General features: G+C 47.3%; 1 protein-coding gene across 1 annotated transcript; it reads left to right on the plus strand.

Moving 5' to 3' along the window:
* Positions 1-113: 113 nt before the first annotated feature.
* Positions 114-14,444, plus strand: CRLF3 (cytokine receptor like factor 3). The gene is made up of 8 exons (XM_027749739.2): positions 114-445; positions 2,713-2,920; positions 4,697-4,784; positions 5,248-5,425; positions 6,779-7,001; positions 7,654-7,786; positions 11,078-11,190; positions 11,447-14,444. The coding sequence occupies exons 1-8, from the start codon at positions 203-205 to the stop codon at positions 11,698-11,700; spliced, it is 1,440 nt and encodes a 479-aa protein (XP_027605540.2). The 5' UTR covers positions 114-202; the 3' UTR covers positions 11,701-14,444.
* The last annotated feature ends 3,258 nt before the right edge of the window (positions 14,445-17,702 follow it).

Consider the following 17,702-nt stretch of genomic DNA (forward strand, 5'->3'; position numbering starts at 1 on the left):
GCCCCTTCTCCGCCGAGGCCGCGCCCCTTCTTCCAGAGAACACGCCCATTCTCGCCGAAGCCACGCCCCTTCTCCCTTCCCGCTGTCAGCCGGGTTTTCCCGCCGCGGCCGTGACGTCACGCGGTACTGCACGCCGCCGACGTCACACCCTCTGACGTCACACAGTTGACTTCACTCTCCCCGCCACGTCACACCCTCTGTGATGTCACGCCCCGCTGACGTCACCCCGCCGGTCCGCGCCCCGCTCCCGTTTCCCGCCCCGCCCTTCCGGGGCCGATCCCCGCCCGTCCCGCCTGCCGGTGCCGCCGTGCCCATGGAGGCCGCCGGCGAGGCCGAGGCGCGGCTGCTGCTGCTGCAGGAGGCCCGGGAGAGCATCGAGGCGGCGCGGAGCTACCGCCGGGAGCTGCAGCAGCGCCTGCGGGGGCTGCACCAGGCGCGGCAGCAGGTGGGGAGCGGGACGGGCTGTGCGGGGCTGCCCTGCCCGCGGCTGTGCCCGCACGGTGTCCCCGGGGGGGAGGTGGCGGCACCGGGGACTCCCCGTGTGTTTTTCCATGACCCCGGAGCCACCGGTGGGAGCCGGGGCTGGGGGAGCCCCGCGGGACCCGCGTGTGGATGCTGGAGCTGGGAGATGCGGGAATGGGAGATGTGGGAAGTGCCTGGAGGAAAGGGATGTGAGCTGGTCTCTGTTACTGCGCTGAGCCTCGTTATCTGGGATTATAGGGAGGTTTCCCAGGCAAGGATAACGATGTTTGAAGGAGTACTTTTTCTGAAGTAGCTGGGATGCTGAGTCTGATTTAATAGCAGTGTCACACCCGTCGCCATCCCGTCACATCAGGTCCCTGCCGGGCAAGCTGCCCTCTGGCCGGGATGCCCCCCGAGCTCTGCTGTCCCCATGCCCCGCTCTCCGTGGGTCACGTACTCCGTGGGTCAGGCACGAGCGCTGCCAACATTCCAGGTTGGCTGGTTCGTCTGCGGCTCTGCGCTGGAGCCGGGGCAGGGTTTTCCTTGGGACTGTACCAGCGGGAGATGCAGGATGAGATAGGCAGGTGTGGGCAGGGAGAGTCACACGGCAGGACTGGCTCCTCTGCCGAGGCACCCCTGAGCACTCTGGGGGTTGTAGACTAGGAGCAGTGCCTCACTATCTTTGAGTCAGCTCTGCAAGGAGTAAATTAAAAAAACCCAAACAAAACCAAGGTCAGAGAATGTTTCTGTGGCGCCCTGGTAGTTTTTCTGGAGCAGATTCCGTTAGTGTAGGAAGCTGCTGTGAGTCTGCTGGGGGAGTGCCCTGCCCCGGGTGCGTGTGGGTGCTCACTGTGCATTAAATTAGTCACTGTTGAAACCACAGGCTGCTTAAGAAAATGAATTGTGCATGGCTGTCTTTAATCCAAACCTTGTCCTCTCAAAGTGCTGCCTGATGGCTCAGAGGGAGCTGAGAGGGAGCCCTTTGTGCAGTGGCCGTGAGTGTGCAGTTACCTCACCTTTCCCTTTCCTCTCAGGGGGAATTCCTTTGCCGTGTGCACCCTTCTGTTTTCTCTCTTTCCACCTTCAGGACCACGGGCTGTTTTGTCCACAAAGGATCACACATCCAGGAGTTCCCTGGGGTTCAGACAGTGGGAGCTTTATCATCTGGGGGCCGATGTGAATGGATCGCTTCCGTTGCATCCTTTTCCTCTGGACCAATGGGACGTGATTTTTCCACAGCTCTGTGTGTCCAGGGACTTGCATTTCCTCTTTTGCAGGGCGAGGAGTATCTAATTTTGAGGCTGAGCTGCCTGTAATGGGCTTAGAGAAGTGGCTGTTCTGCCTTCCTTCACCCCACCCCTTCACAAAGCTAAATACTTCCTTTTTTACCCCCAAGCATTGAAATAACACGAGAAGGGAAACTGAGCTGTGTGGCAGCTGCAGAGCTTCATGAATATTACTTGAAGAGGAAATTTATTTTACCTAACCAGAGAGCTTCCTGAGTTGGTTGTCTGTGCTTCTAAATTATGTGTAGTGAGATCTGAGCACGTTGCAGAATTTCCTTGTGTGTGGGACTTAGAAAAATCGTTCGTAGGGAGGTGTTTACCCCTGACTTTTGCATCTTTGGCTCAGGGACGTTCCAAGTGTGTTTTCTTCCCTAAAAGTCAGATTCAGCAAGTTTGCAACCATTTTAATAAGCACTTGTAGAACTTTCTGTGGTCTGGTTCTTCCGGAGTCAAACCAGGCTTGGTGTTCACCCAAAGGCAGATATTTGAACAAAATTGAAAAGAAGGCAGTTTTAGGAGGATTTTAAAAATTATAGGGCCTGGAAAAGTGCTCCTGGATAGTCTTCTAAAGGCCTGATACCGTTTTCTTGCCACGGAGTATGTGATGGCAGAGTGTAGGATTACAGCAGTGGGTTTTTTTGAGGGGCAGCAGGGAGAAGACCTACAGGGCATTTGGATTTTTTTGACAAGAAAAACTCCTTTGTTGAAGTTCCTGTGACCCAGTTTGTATTTTGCTTAGTTAATATGCTCTTCCCCTCCTCCAGGCTGGTTTCTTTGCCTCCCTCCCTGCTGTGTGTGTACTAAAAATGACTGCACTAATTTGTTAACTGCTAGTGGTCGTTTTTTTGAGCTGACTTCACTCAACAGCTTTTCTCCAGCAGATGTAGATGAGGTAGTTCAGGAGAAGATGTGTGTGGCCTTTGCCTTTTATCCTGAACCCTTCTCTCCCGTTATCTGAATTCAGATCAAAGAGAGCGCAACACTGACCAGGGACGTGCTGGAGCAACATTTTAACGATTTGAAAGGGACGCTGAAGAAGCTGCTGGATGAGAGGCTGCTGTCCCTGCTGCAGGAGGTGGATGTCATAGAGCAGGAGAGCATCAAGCCCTTGGACGAGTGCCAGAAGCTGATCGAGCACGGGGTGAGCACGGCCGATGATCTGCTCAGGGAAGGTAAGGCAGCACCTGGGGCTGGGCCTGAGCTCTGCCTCCCAGTGTGTGTCTGTCAAAGGCTGGAATGTTCCCGTTGTTATCAGTGTATTTGGCTCATTTTGGATTTCTCTCAAACCAAATGTTGGGGAAAGGTTTAAGCTGGGTAGATGTGGTGAAGAGCTGATCAACGTTGTCTCCTACAAACCCGTATTTTAACGTTTCACTCCAGTCCTGGGGTGTACATGTGTCAGTGTAGCCTCTCCTGAAGGGCAGGAAGTTCTGGGGAAATGTCTCACTGCAGAGGTGTTCAGTGCCTCTCCAGGACAGACAGAGGATTCTGTCAGGCTACTTTGAAATAAAATACATCTTGGGTACCATTACAGTAAAGTGTCTCTGTTGGTGGATAAGTTGTTTCTGTCTTACTGAAACAAGCAGATTATCCTGCTGGGCGTGACTGCATTCACTGTGGATGGGGAACATCAGGAATGAAACGGCCACGGTAAATTCTTCCAAAAAGTCTGTGGATGAGGCAGACACAAATGGACATGTGGAATATTGCTGTCAGGGCCAGCCTGTGCCCTGCTGGTGCTGAATACCTCTGCAGAAAGGAATGTCACTGTTGCCTGTTTTCCCCACACTGCAGAACTTACTGGGAGCGTGTCTGAGCCATGAGTGTGTTGGCAGTTTCCTTGCATTGTTCTCGTGTCTCAACTTTAACTTTCTTTCAACATGAGCTCAGTCCTGGAGCTGAGGCACATTGAGCTGTGTCCCAGGGGTGGGAAAGCTCCCAGCTCCCCTCAGCCTCCAACTTTGTGTGTGCTGGCTTGGGAGCTCTGTGCCTGCTCACAGGTGTAGGGACAGCATTTATGGATTAATTTTTTGGAGTTTTGTCCATCACCACAGCTCTGGGACAGCTGGGAGTCACCTCAGTTTTATTTTAAGTCTCAGGTTACTGAATCAGGGTGGTGGCAAAGATTGCTGGTGTTCTATGTGAGTTCTGTGAGGTCTCATGAGAACCTGACTGACTCTGCACTTCCATGCCCTGGTCCCCTGCACAGCACATCCCTGACCCTGTGGGCAGGACGAGCTCACGCTGCAGCTGAGTCAGAAAGGAGTTAAACCTCCGTGGTTATTAAACCTCCTGCTGCCAACTGTGACGTGTGCTTTCCTTCAGAGCTTTGTAACGTGTGTAATCCTCCATCAGGAGAAGGACTGAGCTTGCTGATGTTGTGAATTACTGTAAACTCATCAGACTGGAGACTGGAGCACATGTCTCTGTAAGCTGAGTGTGGGATGCTACTTTATATGGAAAGCTCAGGAAAATATTTCTGTTTATCCCCACGCTTTAATGCATGGATTACTCCCTTCACCATGACAATAGTTACCATTTTAATTCTAGCAAACAATGGTTGAAACTATTCCTTGCTTTTTAAGCACCTCTTTTTTATTTTCTGATCAGTGAAGGTGCTTTGCTTTTTTCTTCCTTTAAAGCAGGTGAAGGGATTAATAACCCTGATTTTTGGCATCTGACCCCAGTTCTGCTACCGTCTGAGACCTGAGGCAAATTATTACATCTGTTATGGGGTGTGTCTACAGGGAGCTTTGAGAGCTTCAAAAGTTGCTAGATAGGCTTTCTGTTGTTAACTATAATTGTATTTTCTAGCTAAGACTAGCAAAAGTGCTGAGGATGCTTCATGTTTAATTGGCTGCTCATGTCAGAACTGGTTATTCTTTGAAGCAAGGAATGCCTTTTGTGGCCCTTGTCTCATGAGGAATATTTTTGCTGTTTGGTTGCAGGGGAGAGTGCAGTCGATGGAGATGTGGGACAAGAGAATGAGAAACTTTGCAACTTCACAAAAAAAGCTTTACACATCCAGCTAGATAGGTAAGACACGACACCCTGAGGTGATCTGAGGCAGCAGCACGTGTGCCCTTCTTGTGCAGGGCATCTTTTCTCCTCTGCAACAAAAGCTTTCTGCTCCACTGCCTTCAAAGATTCACTGGAAGTGTTGCTGTCCTGTTTGTTTTACAGACTTTCAGTGGGGCTGGCACTCACAGAATGGAGTGGTTTTCACCCTCCATATGCTCTGTAGAAATAGAGGCTGTTTATTTGGGAGCGGTGAAGCCACTCCTTGTGGAACAGCCTGTGTTGCAGAGTATTTACTGAGAAACAGACAGTCTGGTTGGGGCTCAAACACAGTGTTTGCTGAGTCTTTTAAGTTTGGACTGCACGAGCCAATTTCTGCAGCTGTTCTCTCTTTGCAAATCTGCCCAGATTCGAGTGCATGGATGAAATATGGATTTGCAGGAGCTGGCCCCTCTCATTACAGCAAACTTTCCTTTCTCAGCTTACCAGAAGTGCCCTCCTTGGTTGATGTGCCTTGTCTGTCTGCCCAGCTGGATGACTGCCTCCTTACCATACTGAAAAATCAGATATTCAGACATGGAACTGTGGCATCTCGCCCACCTGTGCAGCTGGAGGAGTTTGTGGAAAAGCCTGGGGGTATTTTAGTCCGCTGGTGTAAGGTAGGTAAAATATCCTGTGTGACAATCCTTTAGATTGACTCTTATTGAAAGAACTGAACAGTCCACTTTCTTTCTGAATTCTCTACTGCCTTCCAAGGACTGGTCCACTCCAGTGTGTAGTTAGAAACTTCAAAAGAGTTTTTTATGGCAATGGTGTCGTTTAAAGGCAAGGTGATGTAGTGCTGGTGTGGTTGGTGCTGGGGTTTGTGTCTGCCTGGCAGTGACACTTGTGGGTTGGACTCTTGCTCTTGGACTCCTCCTGTTCCCACCTGCAGGTAGAAAGGGCCAATGTGCTCCTCTGCCTCAGTGGCCTCCCTGTGAGTGGGAAGGTTGGGAGGGGCAGCTGAGATCCTGCTACCTCTGCTTTGTGTGCTTGAGCAAGGGCCAGGTGCTGGACAAGCAGGAAACAACTCCTTCCTATGCTCTTCCCGCTAAACAAATAAATATTAGAGTGTAATCTGTGTGATGCTGTTGTACAAACAAGAGCCAGAACTGCTGGGGGGTGTTTCTGACAGGTGATTTCCACATTCCTGTTGTGCTGTGGGAGTGGTTGGTTTGTGTGGCAGGAACAGCCAAGCACAGTGGGGCTGAACTCCACTGCTGAAGTGATGCTTTTGTTCCCTCTGAAGATGCTTTAGCACACCCAGGATGAGGCTGAACCTGTTCTGTTGTGCTTTTACACCTAAATGTGTTTGTGTTTTGTGGGAGGTGTAGTGGGTAGAAAGAGAAATAATATTGTGGTTAGTTAGTCCAGTAGCCTTTCTTTTCAACAGGCAGACCATTTTTGAGTAAACCACTGCTGTGGTCTGATGTGGTTTGGTTGTTGTTGGACAGCTCTGTGCTCCTTGGCAGCATCAAACAAACTCTTGTTGTTCTAGCAACAGCCAGCCCTTGGTTGGCCACCCTTCATGTGTGAAGGATGTGGGCTCGGGTTATAAACCCACAGGCAGTGGGCACTGCTGTCACATGGGGGGTGATTTTCTGTGCTGCAGAGGAGTTCCCTGAGTTTCTAGCCAGATGGATCTATATTTGAATGGTATCTGCATAATCTAGCCAGATGGATCTATATTTGAATGGTATCTGCATAATCTAGCCGGATATATAATAATATATCTTGCTAGATTGAAAAGTCTTCTTTTAAATGTTTCTTCTCCTGTAGATACTTTTAAACTGTAATTGAGTAATTGTGGTACTTCTTTTGGTATCAGTTGGTTCGGACACTGATGTTGTTTCCCATGAGGCACTGAAATACCTCGTGGGTTGGTCCCCTGCAGCTCCACCCTCCAATGTGCCCCTCCAGGGGCCAAGGGCAGAGCCGAGGGGCCCTTTCTGAGGGCAGTGGCTGTTCTGCAGGTGGACGAGGACTTCACCCCCCAGGATTACCGGCTGCAGTCCCGCAAGGGCACCGCCAGCCCCTTCGAGGACGTGTACGTGGGCTCGGAGACGGAGTTCATGGTGCTGCACCTCGACCCCCACGTGGATTACCAGTTCCGGGTGTGCGCCCGCGGGGACGGGCGGCAGGAGTGGAGCCCCTGGAGTGTCCCCCAGCTCGGCCGCACCACGCTGGTGCCACACGGTACTGCCCTGGGTGCTGCTCATCCCAAACCCTTGGAGAGCCAACTGCTGCAGGTCCTCAGCTGGACAGAGCTGCTTTTGGTGTGCTGAGGGGTGTCCTTGGCTGGGGGGGGTGTGTGTAACACAATGGACTGACCCTCTGTCCTGCAGTTCATTCTCTGCTTCCCACCGTGAGGGACACTCAGCGAGCCTTTCATTCACTGCTTAGCCTTTGAAAGCATCAGTGAGCCAGAAGTAAAGCATTATTTTTCCTTCTCCCCCACCCCAACCTAAGCATTTTTGATGACCTACAGCTCCCAACAAGCTCTTCTCTTGGAGAGGGAAAAACCTAAATATTCTCTTCACTCGCAAGTTTTTAAGGGCAGTGGGTGACGAAGATTTTCCTTTGCCTGCAGTATCACCTGGCAGGGATTGCAGCAAACTGAACTTCTGGCGAACTCTGAGCTGGGAAATACTTTTTGTAGCTGCAGTTTATTTGAAAAACAAATCTCTCTCCATCAGGAAAAGGCAAACCCAGCCCCTGTTTTTAGTGCAGCTTAAGCTGCATCCGAGGTGGGCTGAGTGGACGTCGTGATTGACTTGAGTTTGCACAGACAGGAGAGAACTGAGTTGGGATTCACACTTTTCATGGGTTTTGTTTGTTTTCTTTGAAGAGTGGACAGCTGGTTTGGAGGGTTACAGCCTGAGCAGTCGGAGGAACATCGCGCTTCGGAATGATTCCCAGTCGTGTGGGGTCCTCTACTCCAAAGCTCCCACCTATTTCTGTGGGCAAACCTTGACCTTCAGGCAAGTACTTCTTGGGTGGCTGTTGTCTGGTGCACCCCTGAGCTGTCACACCTGAGCTGTGTGTAGCCCTGGGGCGTGTTTGAGTTGTGCATCAGCTCAGCCCCGTCACGGTGGAGTGTCTGTGTGAAGGCTCAATTCCTTCTCCTGCCTGGCTTTGTAGGAAAACACCTGATGTTTGTGTAGGACTTGCACTTGTGTAAAACAGAGAGGAGTGAACTCCTGAGGGATGGTTAAATACAGCCCGTGCTGAGCGAATGTCTGGAATGTTGAACTTCCTGGAGTTCGTAGCAGCTGTTCCTGGCTGAAGGCAGTGGAGCTTTGCTGTTTAACCTTGGGCCAGGCAGTGCTCTCCTGCCCAGACTGTCCACAGGCTTTGAAGGCTTTGGACATGAAAACCTTGGATGTGCTGTTGGGATGACAGTCTGGCACCGATGTCTTTAACCTCTGAGATAGTTAGTGCTGGTCAGGGCACTGCTTGAAACTGGCATTAGAAAATCCAGAGTGGGGAAGGGATCTTGTGAAATTTAGGCTTTCCATTTGACACAGAACATGATTAAAACCCTTGGCAGCTTTGCTGCCTGTCCTCCTGTCCCTGAGATGATGCTGTTTAACGGGGTATGAGGAATGTCCTTGTGGATATGTCAGTTGTAATTAGAGACCTCAGAGACTCTGAAGCTTTATTTCACCTTTCCCTGGTTAAATAAAACTACTTGCTGTACAGCAGGCAACCCCCAAAGGCAATTAGAAGGGGCTGTTCATGATATTTTTGTAACTTATTCTGTGGTGTTTCATTTTGCCCTTCCTGATAATGGATTATCTGAACTTCAGGTGGTTGTAGTGTGAGGATGTGTTTGGTTGCCCTGTCTGAGATGAGATAAAAAGATCTAAAGCTTTCATTTGAAATCTGTTGCTAGATTTAACTTCTCTTGGCTCAGAAATGCCTGTGAAATTAAAGGCAGAACCCTGAGGTTTCCCTTGGTTCCCTCTCAGACCAGTGCCTTTTATCTTTTTTTATTGGTAGCACATGAAAATCTTTTGCTTCACATTTTGGTAACGTGGCCTTCCCTCCAAGGGGAGATTGTTTCAGGATGGCAGAGCACAAACAAGCAACTGTCCACAAGAACTGCTGTGACAGGAATCTTAAGATTGGAAATGGGTTGTGTTCCTCTTCCAAGGTCCAAGAGGAGCTCCTTGTGTGGAAGAGAGAGAGATTTTGCTGAGCAGGGAGATGCAGCACTCGGTGCTTGGCTTTCTCCATCTGCTGGGACACAAGGGAGTTACTCTGCAGGGATGAGGGGCTTGCAGAGCAGACCAGGAGAGCGAGGTTCTGCTCAGATGTTTGTGGAGCAGCTGCATGTTCTCTGTGTTCAGGACCCAGGCACAGGGTGGAAAGTCAGTGGAAAGAGAAGCTGTGACAAACACAGTGCTTTGGATCTGCTTTTTAAAGCCAGACTGTGACAGTTGTCCCGAGGTGAAGCTCTTGGAGGAGCAGTGGGAAAACATCCCTGCTTGAGGTCAAGTCTCATCCTGTTCCTTTGCAGCCTTCAGGGAGCTGCCCTTGGGAAGGGGGATGTTTCTCCACAGTGATGTGCTCTGCATCTCTCTAAGGCTTTGTTTGCAGTGGCAGCCACAGTCCCTCTGTCCAGGCTGGTGGTTTGGGATCTCCCAGCAGATGCCCTGTGATGATCCCACTGACTTTGTCAGGAGCCCCCCACAACCCTGCTGAGAGCTGACACAGAGGGAGCCCCTGGGACCCCCCCAGGCTGACTTCTCTGTGCTCTGAGGCAAAGGCCAGCTGGGGGTGGGTGACTGGGTCAGTGCCTGTGCTGCAGTGACAGAGCCAGGCCTTCTTTTGCAGCATTTGGGGTGGGAGAAGGGATTGAACCTTATCCCACTGAGCAGAATTCCCACAGCGTATTCTGGGGACTCTTAAAAATTTTAACTGCCAGGGATCACAATCATAGTGGGTTTATGGTTATGCATTTTTGGTGATTCTTGTGACTGTGCAAACACTTACGTCCAACCCAAAACTCAGGAAATGCTCCTTTAACTAAGGGATGGAATGAATCAGTGTTACCTTATGCACAAAGTTTACAGATAAATGGCTGTTTATGAAGCTTCACCAGTAACTCAAGTTTAAAATCTAAAGCAGAGCAACAAAATGAATTTGAAATCTCATTTAAAGTTGCTCTGTGAAAACACTGTGGATCCCTTCCAAAGCAAAAGCTTCTTTGAGATTTCTTTTTCTTTTCTCTGCTTTTTTTTTTTTCTCTCTTAGTGACATTCCCAGGGGACTGAAAAACCTAATGGAGTGCAAAAGTAAAACATGGTTCCAATTTTATCGTCCCTGTTTGTCTCGAAGGAGTTAACCCCTTGTGTGCCAGTCCACTGCCCACTTTGTTCTTGAAAGCTTTGCTGGTTCTTGAAAGCTTTGCTGAAGTTTTCCTGTTGTTTGGCTACAACCACGTATCAGTGCCAGTCTCTCAAACTGCAGTGAAAATAACCACTGGTTTACTTTCTAGAAAAGACCACCTGAGTTTCCTGAGTCACTCAGGCTCTCTCCAAAGTAGGATTTAGCACCTTTGAGAGGTGGCAGTACAAGACAAAGGATTCAAATGCAGAAGAGCCCTTGGGTGTACAAACTGTGCAGCCCCTGGGGCCCAGAGGGAACTGAGTCCCTGCTCATTTGCACAACTTGTTTGCATTTTCTTCAGAGAGTCTTGCCCAGCATGCAATCCTAAATGCAGCTGAGCAGAAGCCAGACTTGTAAATGCTCTTCTAGGCATTGCTTTTAGCACATGTCTACATCGAGCTGATTTATTAAAAAAGCTCAACCCAACACCCTCATCCTATTATAGCAGAACATGGCAGGGCTCAAAAAACCTGTTTAAGTTGTGCCTAGTAAATCCTTGCTGAAACTCCAGCTGTCTGGCCATAATGTGTGATGCTGCCCAGAAACCTGGTGTAGCTGATTGCAGATTTGTGTGTATTGGTTCCTTCAGACAACTGGAAATCATTTCTGAAGATAATTTCTAAGCTGTGACAGTGGAAAAAATTATTAAGTAGCACTGAAAGTCTGCAGGAAGCATGTTTATGCTTTGTACAGATTAATATTGTTGCTCTGGAGCTGCTGGTAAAACTGGTAGGAATTTTGGTCATTTTGGCCAGTCTCCCTAAAAGTTTGGATGAATTTGTTGAGCACACAGAACAGGGGTTTGGTGTGACAGTCTGCATGTCGGGGGATGTTTTGATTTAAAGCTTCAGGGTTTGACTTACCCTTTTGCTCGGCAGGATTGAAACTGTGGGTCAGCCAGACCGGCGGGACAGCCTGGGGGTGTGTGTGGAGCAGCAGAACGGCTTCGACTCCCTGCAGCGGGACAAAGCCGTGTGCATCAGCACCAATGGTGAGTCTGGAGCGGGGGATCCCTGCCCAAAACACACAGCCCCGGGTTCTTTACATCCCTGGGGAACGGATGAGCAACTCCTAAGTAGATGCTGCTGGTGCAGTTAAAAATCTCGGGTGAGATCACAGATCTCCTGCTCGCAGTTCTGGCAGCCTGCTCGATGTGTAGCACCAAATGCAGCGGGGTTACTTCCCCGTTTGCCTGCAGAAAACAGGGAGAAAGTGAGGAATGCTGTTAGACGTGCTGACTGTTTCAGGGGCAGTGTTTGTGAACGGGAAGGAGATGACAAACCAGCTGCCTGCTGTCACCTCGGGCTCCACCGTGACGTTCGACATGGAAGTTGTGCAGTTGGGGCCCTGCAGCAACGAGGGAGGAAACTTCAAGCTCCGAGTGACCATCAGCTCCAACAACAGAGAAGTGGTCTTTGACTGGGTACTTGATCAGTGCTGTGGCTCTTTGTATTTTGGGTGTTCATTTTCATACCCAGGCTGGAAGGTTTTGGTGTTTTAGCAGCGACTAAAGGAGATTTTTTGTTCTTGCTGTCAAGTGTAAGGTTAAAACCTGGGTTTCCAGCTGTTTGACAACAATCTGGTAACAAAAACCTGTCATTATAGTACTTGAACTCCACTATATTGTACTTCCTACTGGATTCATTTAAACAATAATTGTGAAACATTGGATTTGTTACTCTGGAAAAAGCTAGAAGCAGGCATTTGCTTAGGCAAATTAATTTAAGCAGTCCATCAGACCTTTCCCTTTCTTCCTCCAGACTTGATTTGTGTCAGTATTTCATTGTACTCTCGTCTCAGGGTACGTGTGTTGTGTAGAGTTAACTTTGTGAGATGAGCATTTGGGGGTGGTAGTGGACCAAAGTTGTATTTATACCACCCAGAGAGAGCACAGTATTGAGAGCAGAGTCCTGCTATGCTTCCTGTTACACGCTGCTGCCTTAGGAGGGAATGGACAGTGGGCTCTGCCTGCAGCCCTTTCCCCGCACGGTACCGCTCGTCCCTCGGGAGCAGGGACACTGAGCCAGCCTGTCCAGACATGGAGCCAGCCTGTTACTGAATCACTCAAGTGCCTTATTCTGGTATTTCTTGAACTGTTGTCTGTGTTGTCACTTGGAATATGTTTTCTAGAGTAGCTGCATGGTGATGCTCACGTTGCCTCAGCCAGACCGATTCCCGGAGCAGGATGTGATCCTGATCTGCTCTGAAAGTCTTCCCTAATTACAATTCCTGTGCAGCCTCTGCCCCAGCAAGTGTCAGGGATTTGGTACCTGGGCTTGATGTGTGGATTGGCAGCTGTGATTCCTCAGAGCCCTCCTGACACTCAGCACAACCTTCTCTCTACTGTCCAGCTACAGAGACGCTGGCAGTGCCCGTTCTGAGGGGTGGGATTCCTGGCAATCCCAAATTGCTGCCTGGGAATGCCCTGCAGTCACAGGAGTGCAGGTGTGTGGTCCAAGCTGGGACTGCTGCTGGAGATCCACCTGAGATAAGGGGCAGGGGCTTCAGGCAGCCCCCACCTGCAGAGAGAACTGAACAGAGGGTGGTAATTCAGCTGTCCCCTCCGTGGAGTAGGGTGGGATAAGGAATTAGTATGAAATAAATGACTTTGAGTTCAGAAGTTATGTAAAGTTACACCTGTTTCCTCCAAGGAGCAACTAAGATTGAGAATGAGCTTATCAAAGAGAGCCTATTCCTGGTCAAAAGACTGAATGTTACTGGATTTAAAGATTATATTAAAGTAACGCTCACTGAGGGGCTTCTTACCTCAAGTTCAATTAAAATTAAATATATTTTATGTTAGAATAGCAATATTTTTATAAAGCCTAGACAATCATACTGCCCTTTTTCCTTCAGTGGCACTATGTTACACCCTCTGTGTTACACCATAATAAGCTTAAAGCATAAAAAGCTTATTTTACATTGAATTAACATCCCCCATCCTCACACTGTCAGTACAAAAAGATCAGCCACCTTGCCTGCATTTTTCTCCAAGCATCTGTAGCAGGGTACAAGAATTTCAGACAAAAATGGCTGTTGGTGTTTACACCATTTACAAGAAAATGTGAATAGATTCAGATGGGTGCAAAGAACCTGCACATAGCAGTTAGGTTGGAATTTGCTTTAAGACATGAAGTGAGGAAGACTGGACTCCCTTCAGGTCAGATTATCCAGTGTTAGCAAAAAAAGCCTGCAGTACTCCTAGTTTTTCAAGCTCAGCTATTTCAGTGTTAGGGATTGAGAGGATAGTGGCTTATCCTGTGCTTTCAGTGTTCCTTTAATTCTCCTGTGAAGAGTATTTTCCATACTTTATTACTATTATAAGGTTTAGTAGATGAAACAGTGCCAGCCCTGCTCAGAGAGGGTTGGGCTGGCACTCCAGGTAGCAGCAGACTTAGATCTTGCTCCATGTAGTAGTGCTGGCAGTTTTACTTAACACACTTCAGGTATCAGGTACTAGTTGGAACTTAGTACTTTTACCACGTGGAAACTAAAATTGTGAATATCCACATTTGCGAGGTACCGCCGGGTCAGGTACCTTTGCATCTGCTTTTGGAGGGGCTGTAGATTCTGCAGGATATTTACTTACATATTAGAAAATAAAGCTTAATCCTTGAATTCAGGTACTTCCAGAGGTGGCAAGGCCGTGTCAGTTTGTTCAGAACACACATAAAAGCAGCTGAAATGACTGTGAAGGGCCATGAGAGGCCCCAGCTGCTGCCCTGGAGAGCTGAGGGCGGCTCAGAAGAGTTTTCTGCCTTCAGGCTTTAGCTGGATGTTGAACAAGGGCAGTTTGCCAGTGGTGGGTTCTTCTGTTGTTGTTCTTGTGGTGGTTTTGTTTTTTATTTTAACTCAGCACAAGCCTCGCTGTCCAAATTGCAAATGAGGTACTTGGAGCCACCTCTTGCAGCCGCACCTTGTGAACGGGGCAGGAGCCAAGAGTCTCAGGGCAAGAGACCCAGCACTGAAGGAACAAAGTACTCAAGAAGTGGAAGAGGCTTGAACTAAAGGGTGCAAATCCCCTTCTTCCACAGCAGAGTTCAGCTGGATGGAAAACTTGACACTTGCTGTACAATTTGCACCTCTAGCTCTTGGAGCCCTGCAAGCAACAGAGTGTTAACGGCTTAGAAACCCGACCCTGAACGTTGTTTTCCTAAGCTAGTACAGTCACTTACCTCAACTAAGACTTATGTGTCAAGTGAAATTTGAATTTTTTTTTAAATAAAGTTTTATCCCTTAACCGTGTCTGGTCTAGGAAGTTATTTATTGGGGCATAAAGCTGAGCATCACGGTGTTCTAACAATAGAAGAACATGTTTTCTAGAGCACCGCACCCATCTTTAAGAGCTTCTCTCCATTCATTTTTTTTTTCCATTTTTTTCATCTTCTGTCCCTCAGGAGTCCTGAACACTTTCTTTCCACATTTCTCACCTGCGCACTTCCCTTTATTTCCAGCCAAAGTTCAGATTCTGACTGACATTTCTTACAAAAATAATTTTCCCCTTCTTTTTATAAAATTTGTTACAGCATCTATAAAGTCCTTCCCTGAATATTCCATCAAAGCTGATCTGTCCCTTCTCCATTTTACTGTTTCCATCCCTTCCTGGTGCATTCACTGGTGCAGCTCTTACCCAGCAGCAGTTTTTGGCCAGAGTTACTGAGGGAGCAGCAGAGATACTTAATCACCTTCAAATAAAGTCCACGTTGGACTAACACACAGATTTACTTCATTCCCTTAGTTCTGCTTTACCTGGAGCCTGTTCCAGTTATTTGGTCCCTTTTAAAGGAAAAGTAACTTGTGAAAGCAGTAAGGAAAGTTGCTGACTTGGCAGCTCTCCCTCACAAACACATCGCTCACATGAATTTTCCCCATGACGAGGGGCCGGGTGTTTCTCCTCAGGAGTTGCAGCTTCACTCTCAAATCAAGCAGCCTAAAGCAGGAAAGAGTCAGGGAAGGGCTTACCTACTCCAAAGCCTGTGTTTTCCTCGATGTGAAAGCAGTGTCAGATCTGTAACGGGGTCTGGTCCCACGGGAACACCTCCACCCAAGCACTGCTCCATGATGGCACCAAATTTCTGTGAATTAAGAAATACTTAACTTGGAACAGCATTGTCAAAATTGCCCTCGCAGAATGGCTGCTGTATTGCCAAAGGTGAAATCAGACTGCTGGTTTGGGGGTTTGGTTTTGTTGGTTAGGTAAATAATCAGAACACCTCAAATTGTTGGCAACTGCTTCATTCCAAGCAGGGAATCCTTACCCCACCCCCAAAACTCAAGGACTACGTTCAAGACACACTCCAAGCACTGTACACTGAAGGTGAACAACTCCAATCCATCTAACACCTCTGAATACAGTTTTTAATGCACTGAATTAAATATTCAAATCAGGTTAGGTTCCAGCTCAGGGTTCACAGAGCCTTTGTGATCAGCAAATACAAAACATCAGTAAAACCTGCCATGGACACACCAAAGGCCAGATGAGAACCTTGACAACGTGAGAGATGGGAGTGTACCAGCCTACAGCAGCCTCATCCTGCACTGAATTATTCCCAACATAGGAGAAGGTTTCCAGGTCTGCCATTCCACAGTCACCACTTGGCCAAGCAATGCAATTCCCACCTTGTTTTGTCCCACAGTACCTGGAGAATCCGTCCTCTGCCGTCCCACAGAGGGGAGATTTTAAGCCAACACCAATTCAAACTTCGCTCCATATAAACTATTTTATAAAATGTTTGAAACATTAACCACTTGCACGTAAAAATTACCCAAGTCTTGGTTCTGTAACTGCCATCCCAAGGGATGTGTTTCACTTGCAGTTCTATAAATCACAGTTCTAAACAGTAAAGCACAACTTAAAGATCCACCTCGGGTATTCAGCTCTATCCCAAGAAAGGAGAATGAAAGTTGTTATAATCTGGCTAAAAACCTGGAAATTTATGGAGGTACCTTAAATATAGCTGGAACAATCTGGCAAAGAACATGTATCCAAATCTTAGAAGTCATGCAGAACAAAGTTTGTGCAGGTGCTGCTCGAGGCCTCTGCACAGAATGACTGGACACCCATCATGGCAGGTTTCATATTACTGAACTTTATGTACAAAAGCTGATTTCAAATAAAACATTTAATGAAAAACAATGGTTCATTTAAACAACTGAACTTGTTTTGGTTGTTTTTTTTGTTTGTTTGTTTGGGGTTTGGTTTTGTTTTTACATCTACTGTACCGTTCAAATTCTTTTTAACCAGCTTAACATGGCATCTGCAAAGGTACATATAGAAAAGGCATCTTTATAAATAGAAAACAAGGGGATTTTTTCAGCTTTTATTATAAATTGACATGACATACAAAGTTTACTGAACAGAAGTAATTTCATTACTATTTTTGGGGGGATCACCAACTTTTTGTGCAAACAATGCTAGCCTTCTTTTAAGCATTAAGAGCATAACTGCTTAAGAAATGACATAAGCAATAATTCTAGAACTACATCTCCCCTAAAATAATCTATTTTTTTACATATGTGCACAGCTTTAGCAAATTAAAGCCAGAGAGAAATGCATGATGTACTATCCAGAGGCGTAATTAGAGTTTGCTAAAACTCAGAGAGCTGGCAAATTCAAGAAGTTTGTAATGAAAGCTGCAGTTTCCCTCTTTCCTATTTTGTACACAAAATCAGTGACTAAGAACTTAATACTGGATGACAAATCACATCCACACCATTAGTTAAATAGTCTCACAGTTAAACACATCTTAAGGACCATCAAAATCAGTATTTACATTTTATAAATTTCTGAAGACACCATTAGAAAGCTTATATACCCCTTCAACAAATAGGGAACTGCATCTCATGGTGATGGAATGAAATAAAAAAACAAAAAAAAAAACCAAACAAACCTGTATTTACAGCAGCATTGTTTCCTTTATAAATAAAGAATATGAAAAATGAAATATTTTAAGGATAATAAAAAATTGAGGTGATGTCACTCAACCACAGTGCTTGCTGGAATAAACCCTTCGGTGCTGATACTGTACCAGTAGTGAAACCACTTTCCATTGGAAAAAATCTGTAAACGTATGCATAAAATGTGTTAACAGCAGTGCAAAACTGCTCAAATATAGTCTAGTCAGCATCTTAGTATCTGTATTGAATACAATACATCACAGAATACTTACATAAGAAGTGCAACACATTTTCTGGTCCAATTTTACAGTGCATTTTTCCCTCAAGAGTGGCATCTCGAAAGCCAAAGCTAAACCCACGGCCCGGCCTTGCAGTCTGTCCTCAGGCAAGAACTTCCCGGGAAGTTGGCGACGGAATGCCTGCAGAGGGACAGGAGCCTCCGGCCTTAGCATGGCACACCAGGATGTGCAACCCCCAGGCAAGAGGGGTTCCATCAGATCCTTGCTGTAGCTGTGTAAATGTGTAATTAAAAACTAGAAAGGAGCTAATGTTCAAGTTTAAAAATGGTACACTGGGCGATCGATACATCGGAATTATCCACGAAAC

Source organism: Pipra filicauda, unplaced genomic scaffold, assembly GCF_003945595.2.
Source record: "Pipra filicauda isolate LSUMZ 115617 unplaced genomic scaffold, ASM394559v2 scaffold80_size11013439_pilon, whole genome shotgun sequence".
NCBI lineage: Eukaryota > Metazoa > Chordata > Aves > Passeriformes > Pipridae > Pipra > Pipra filicauda.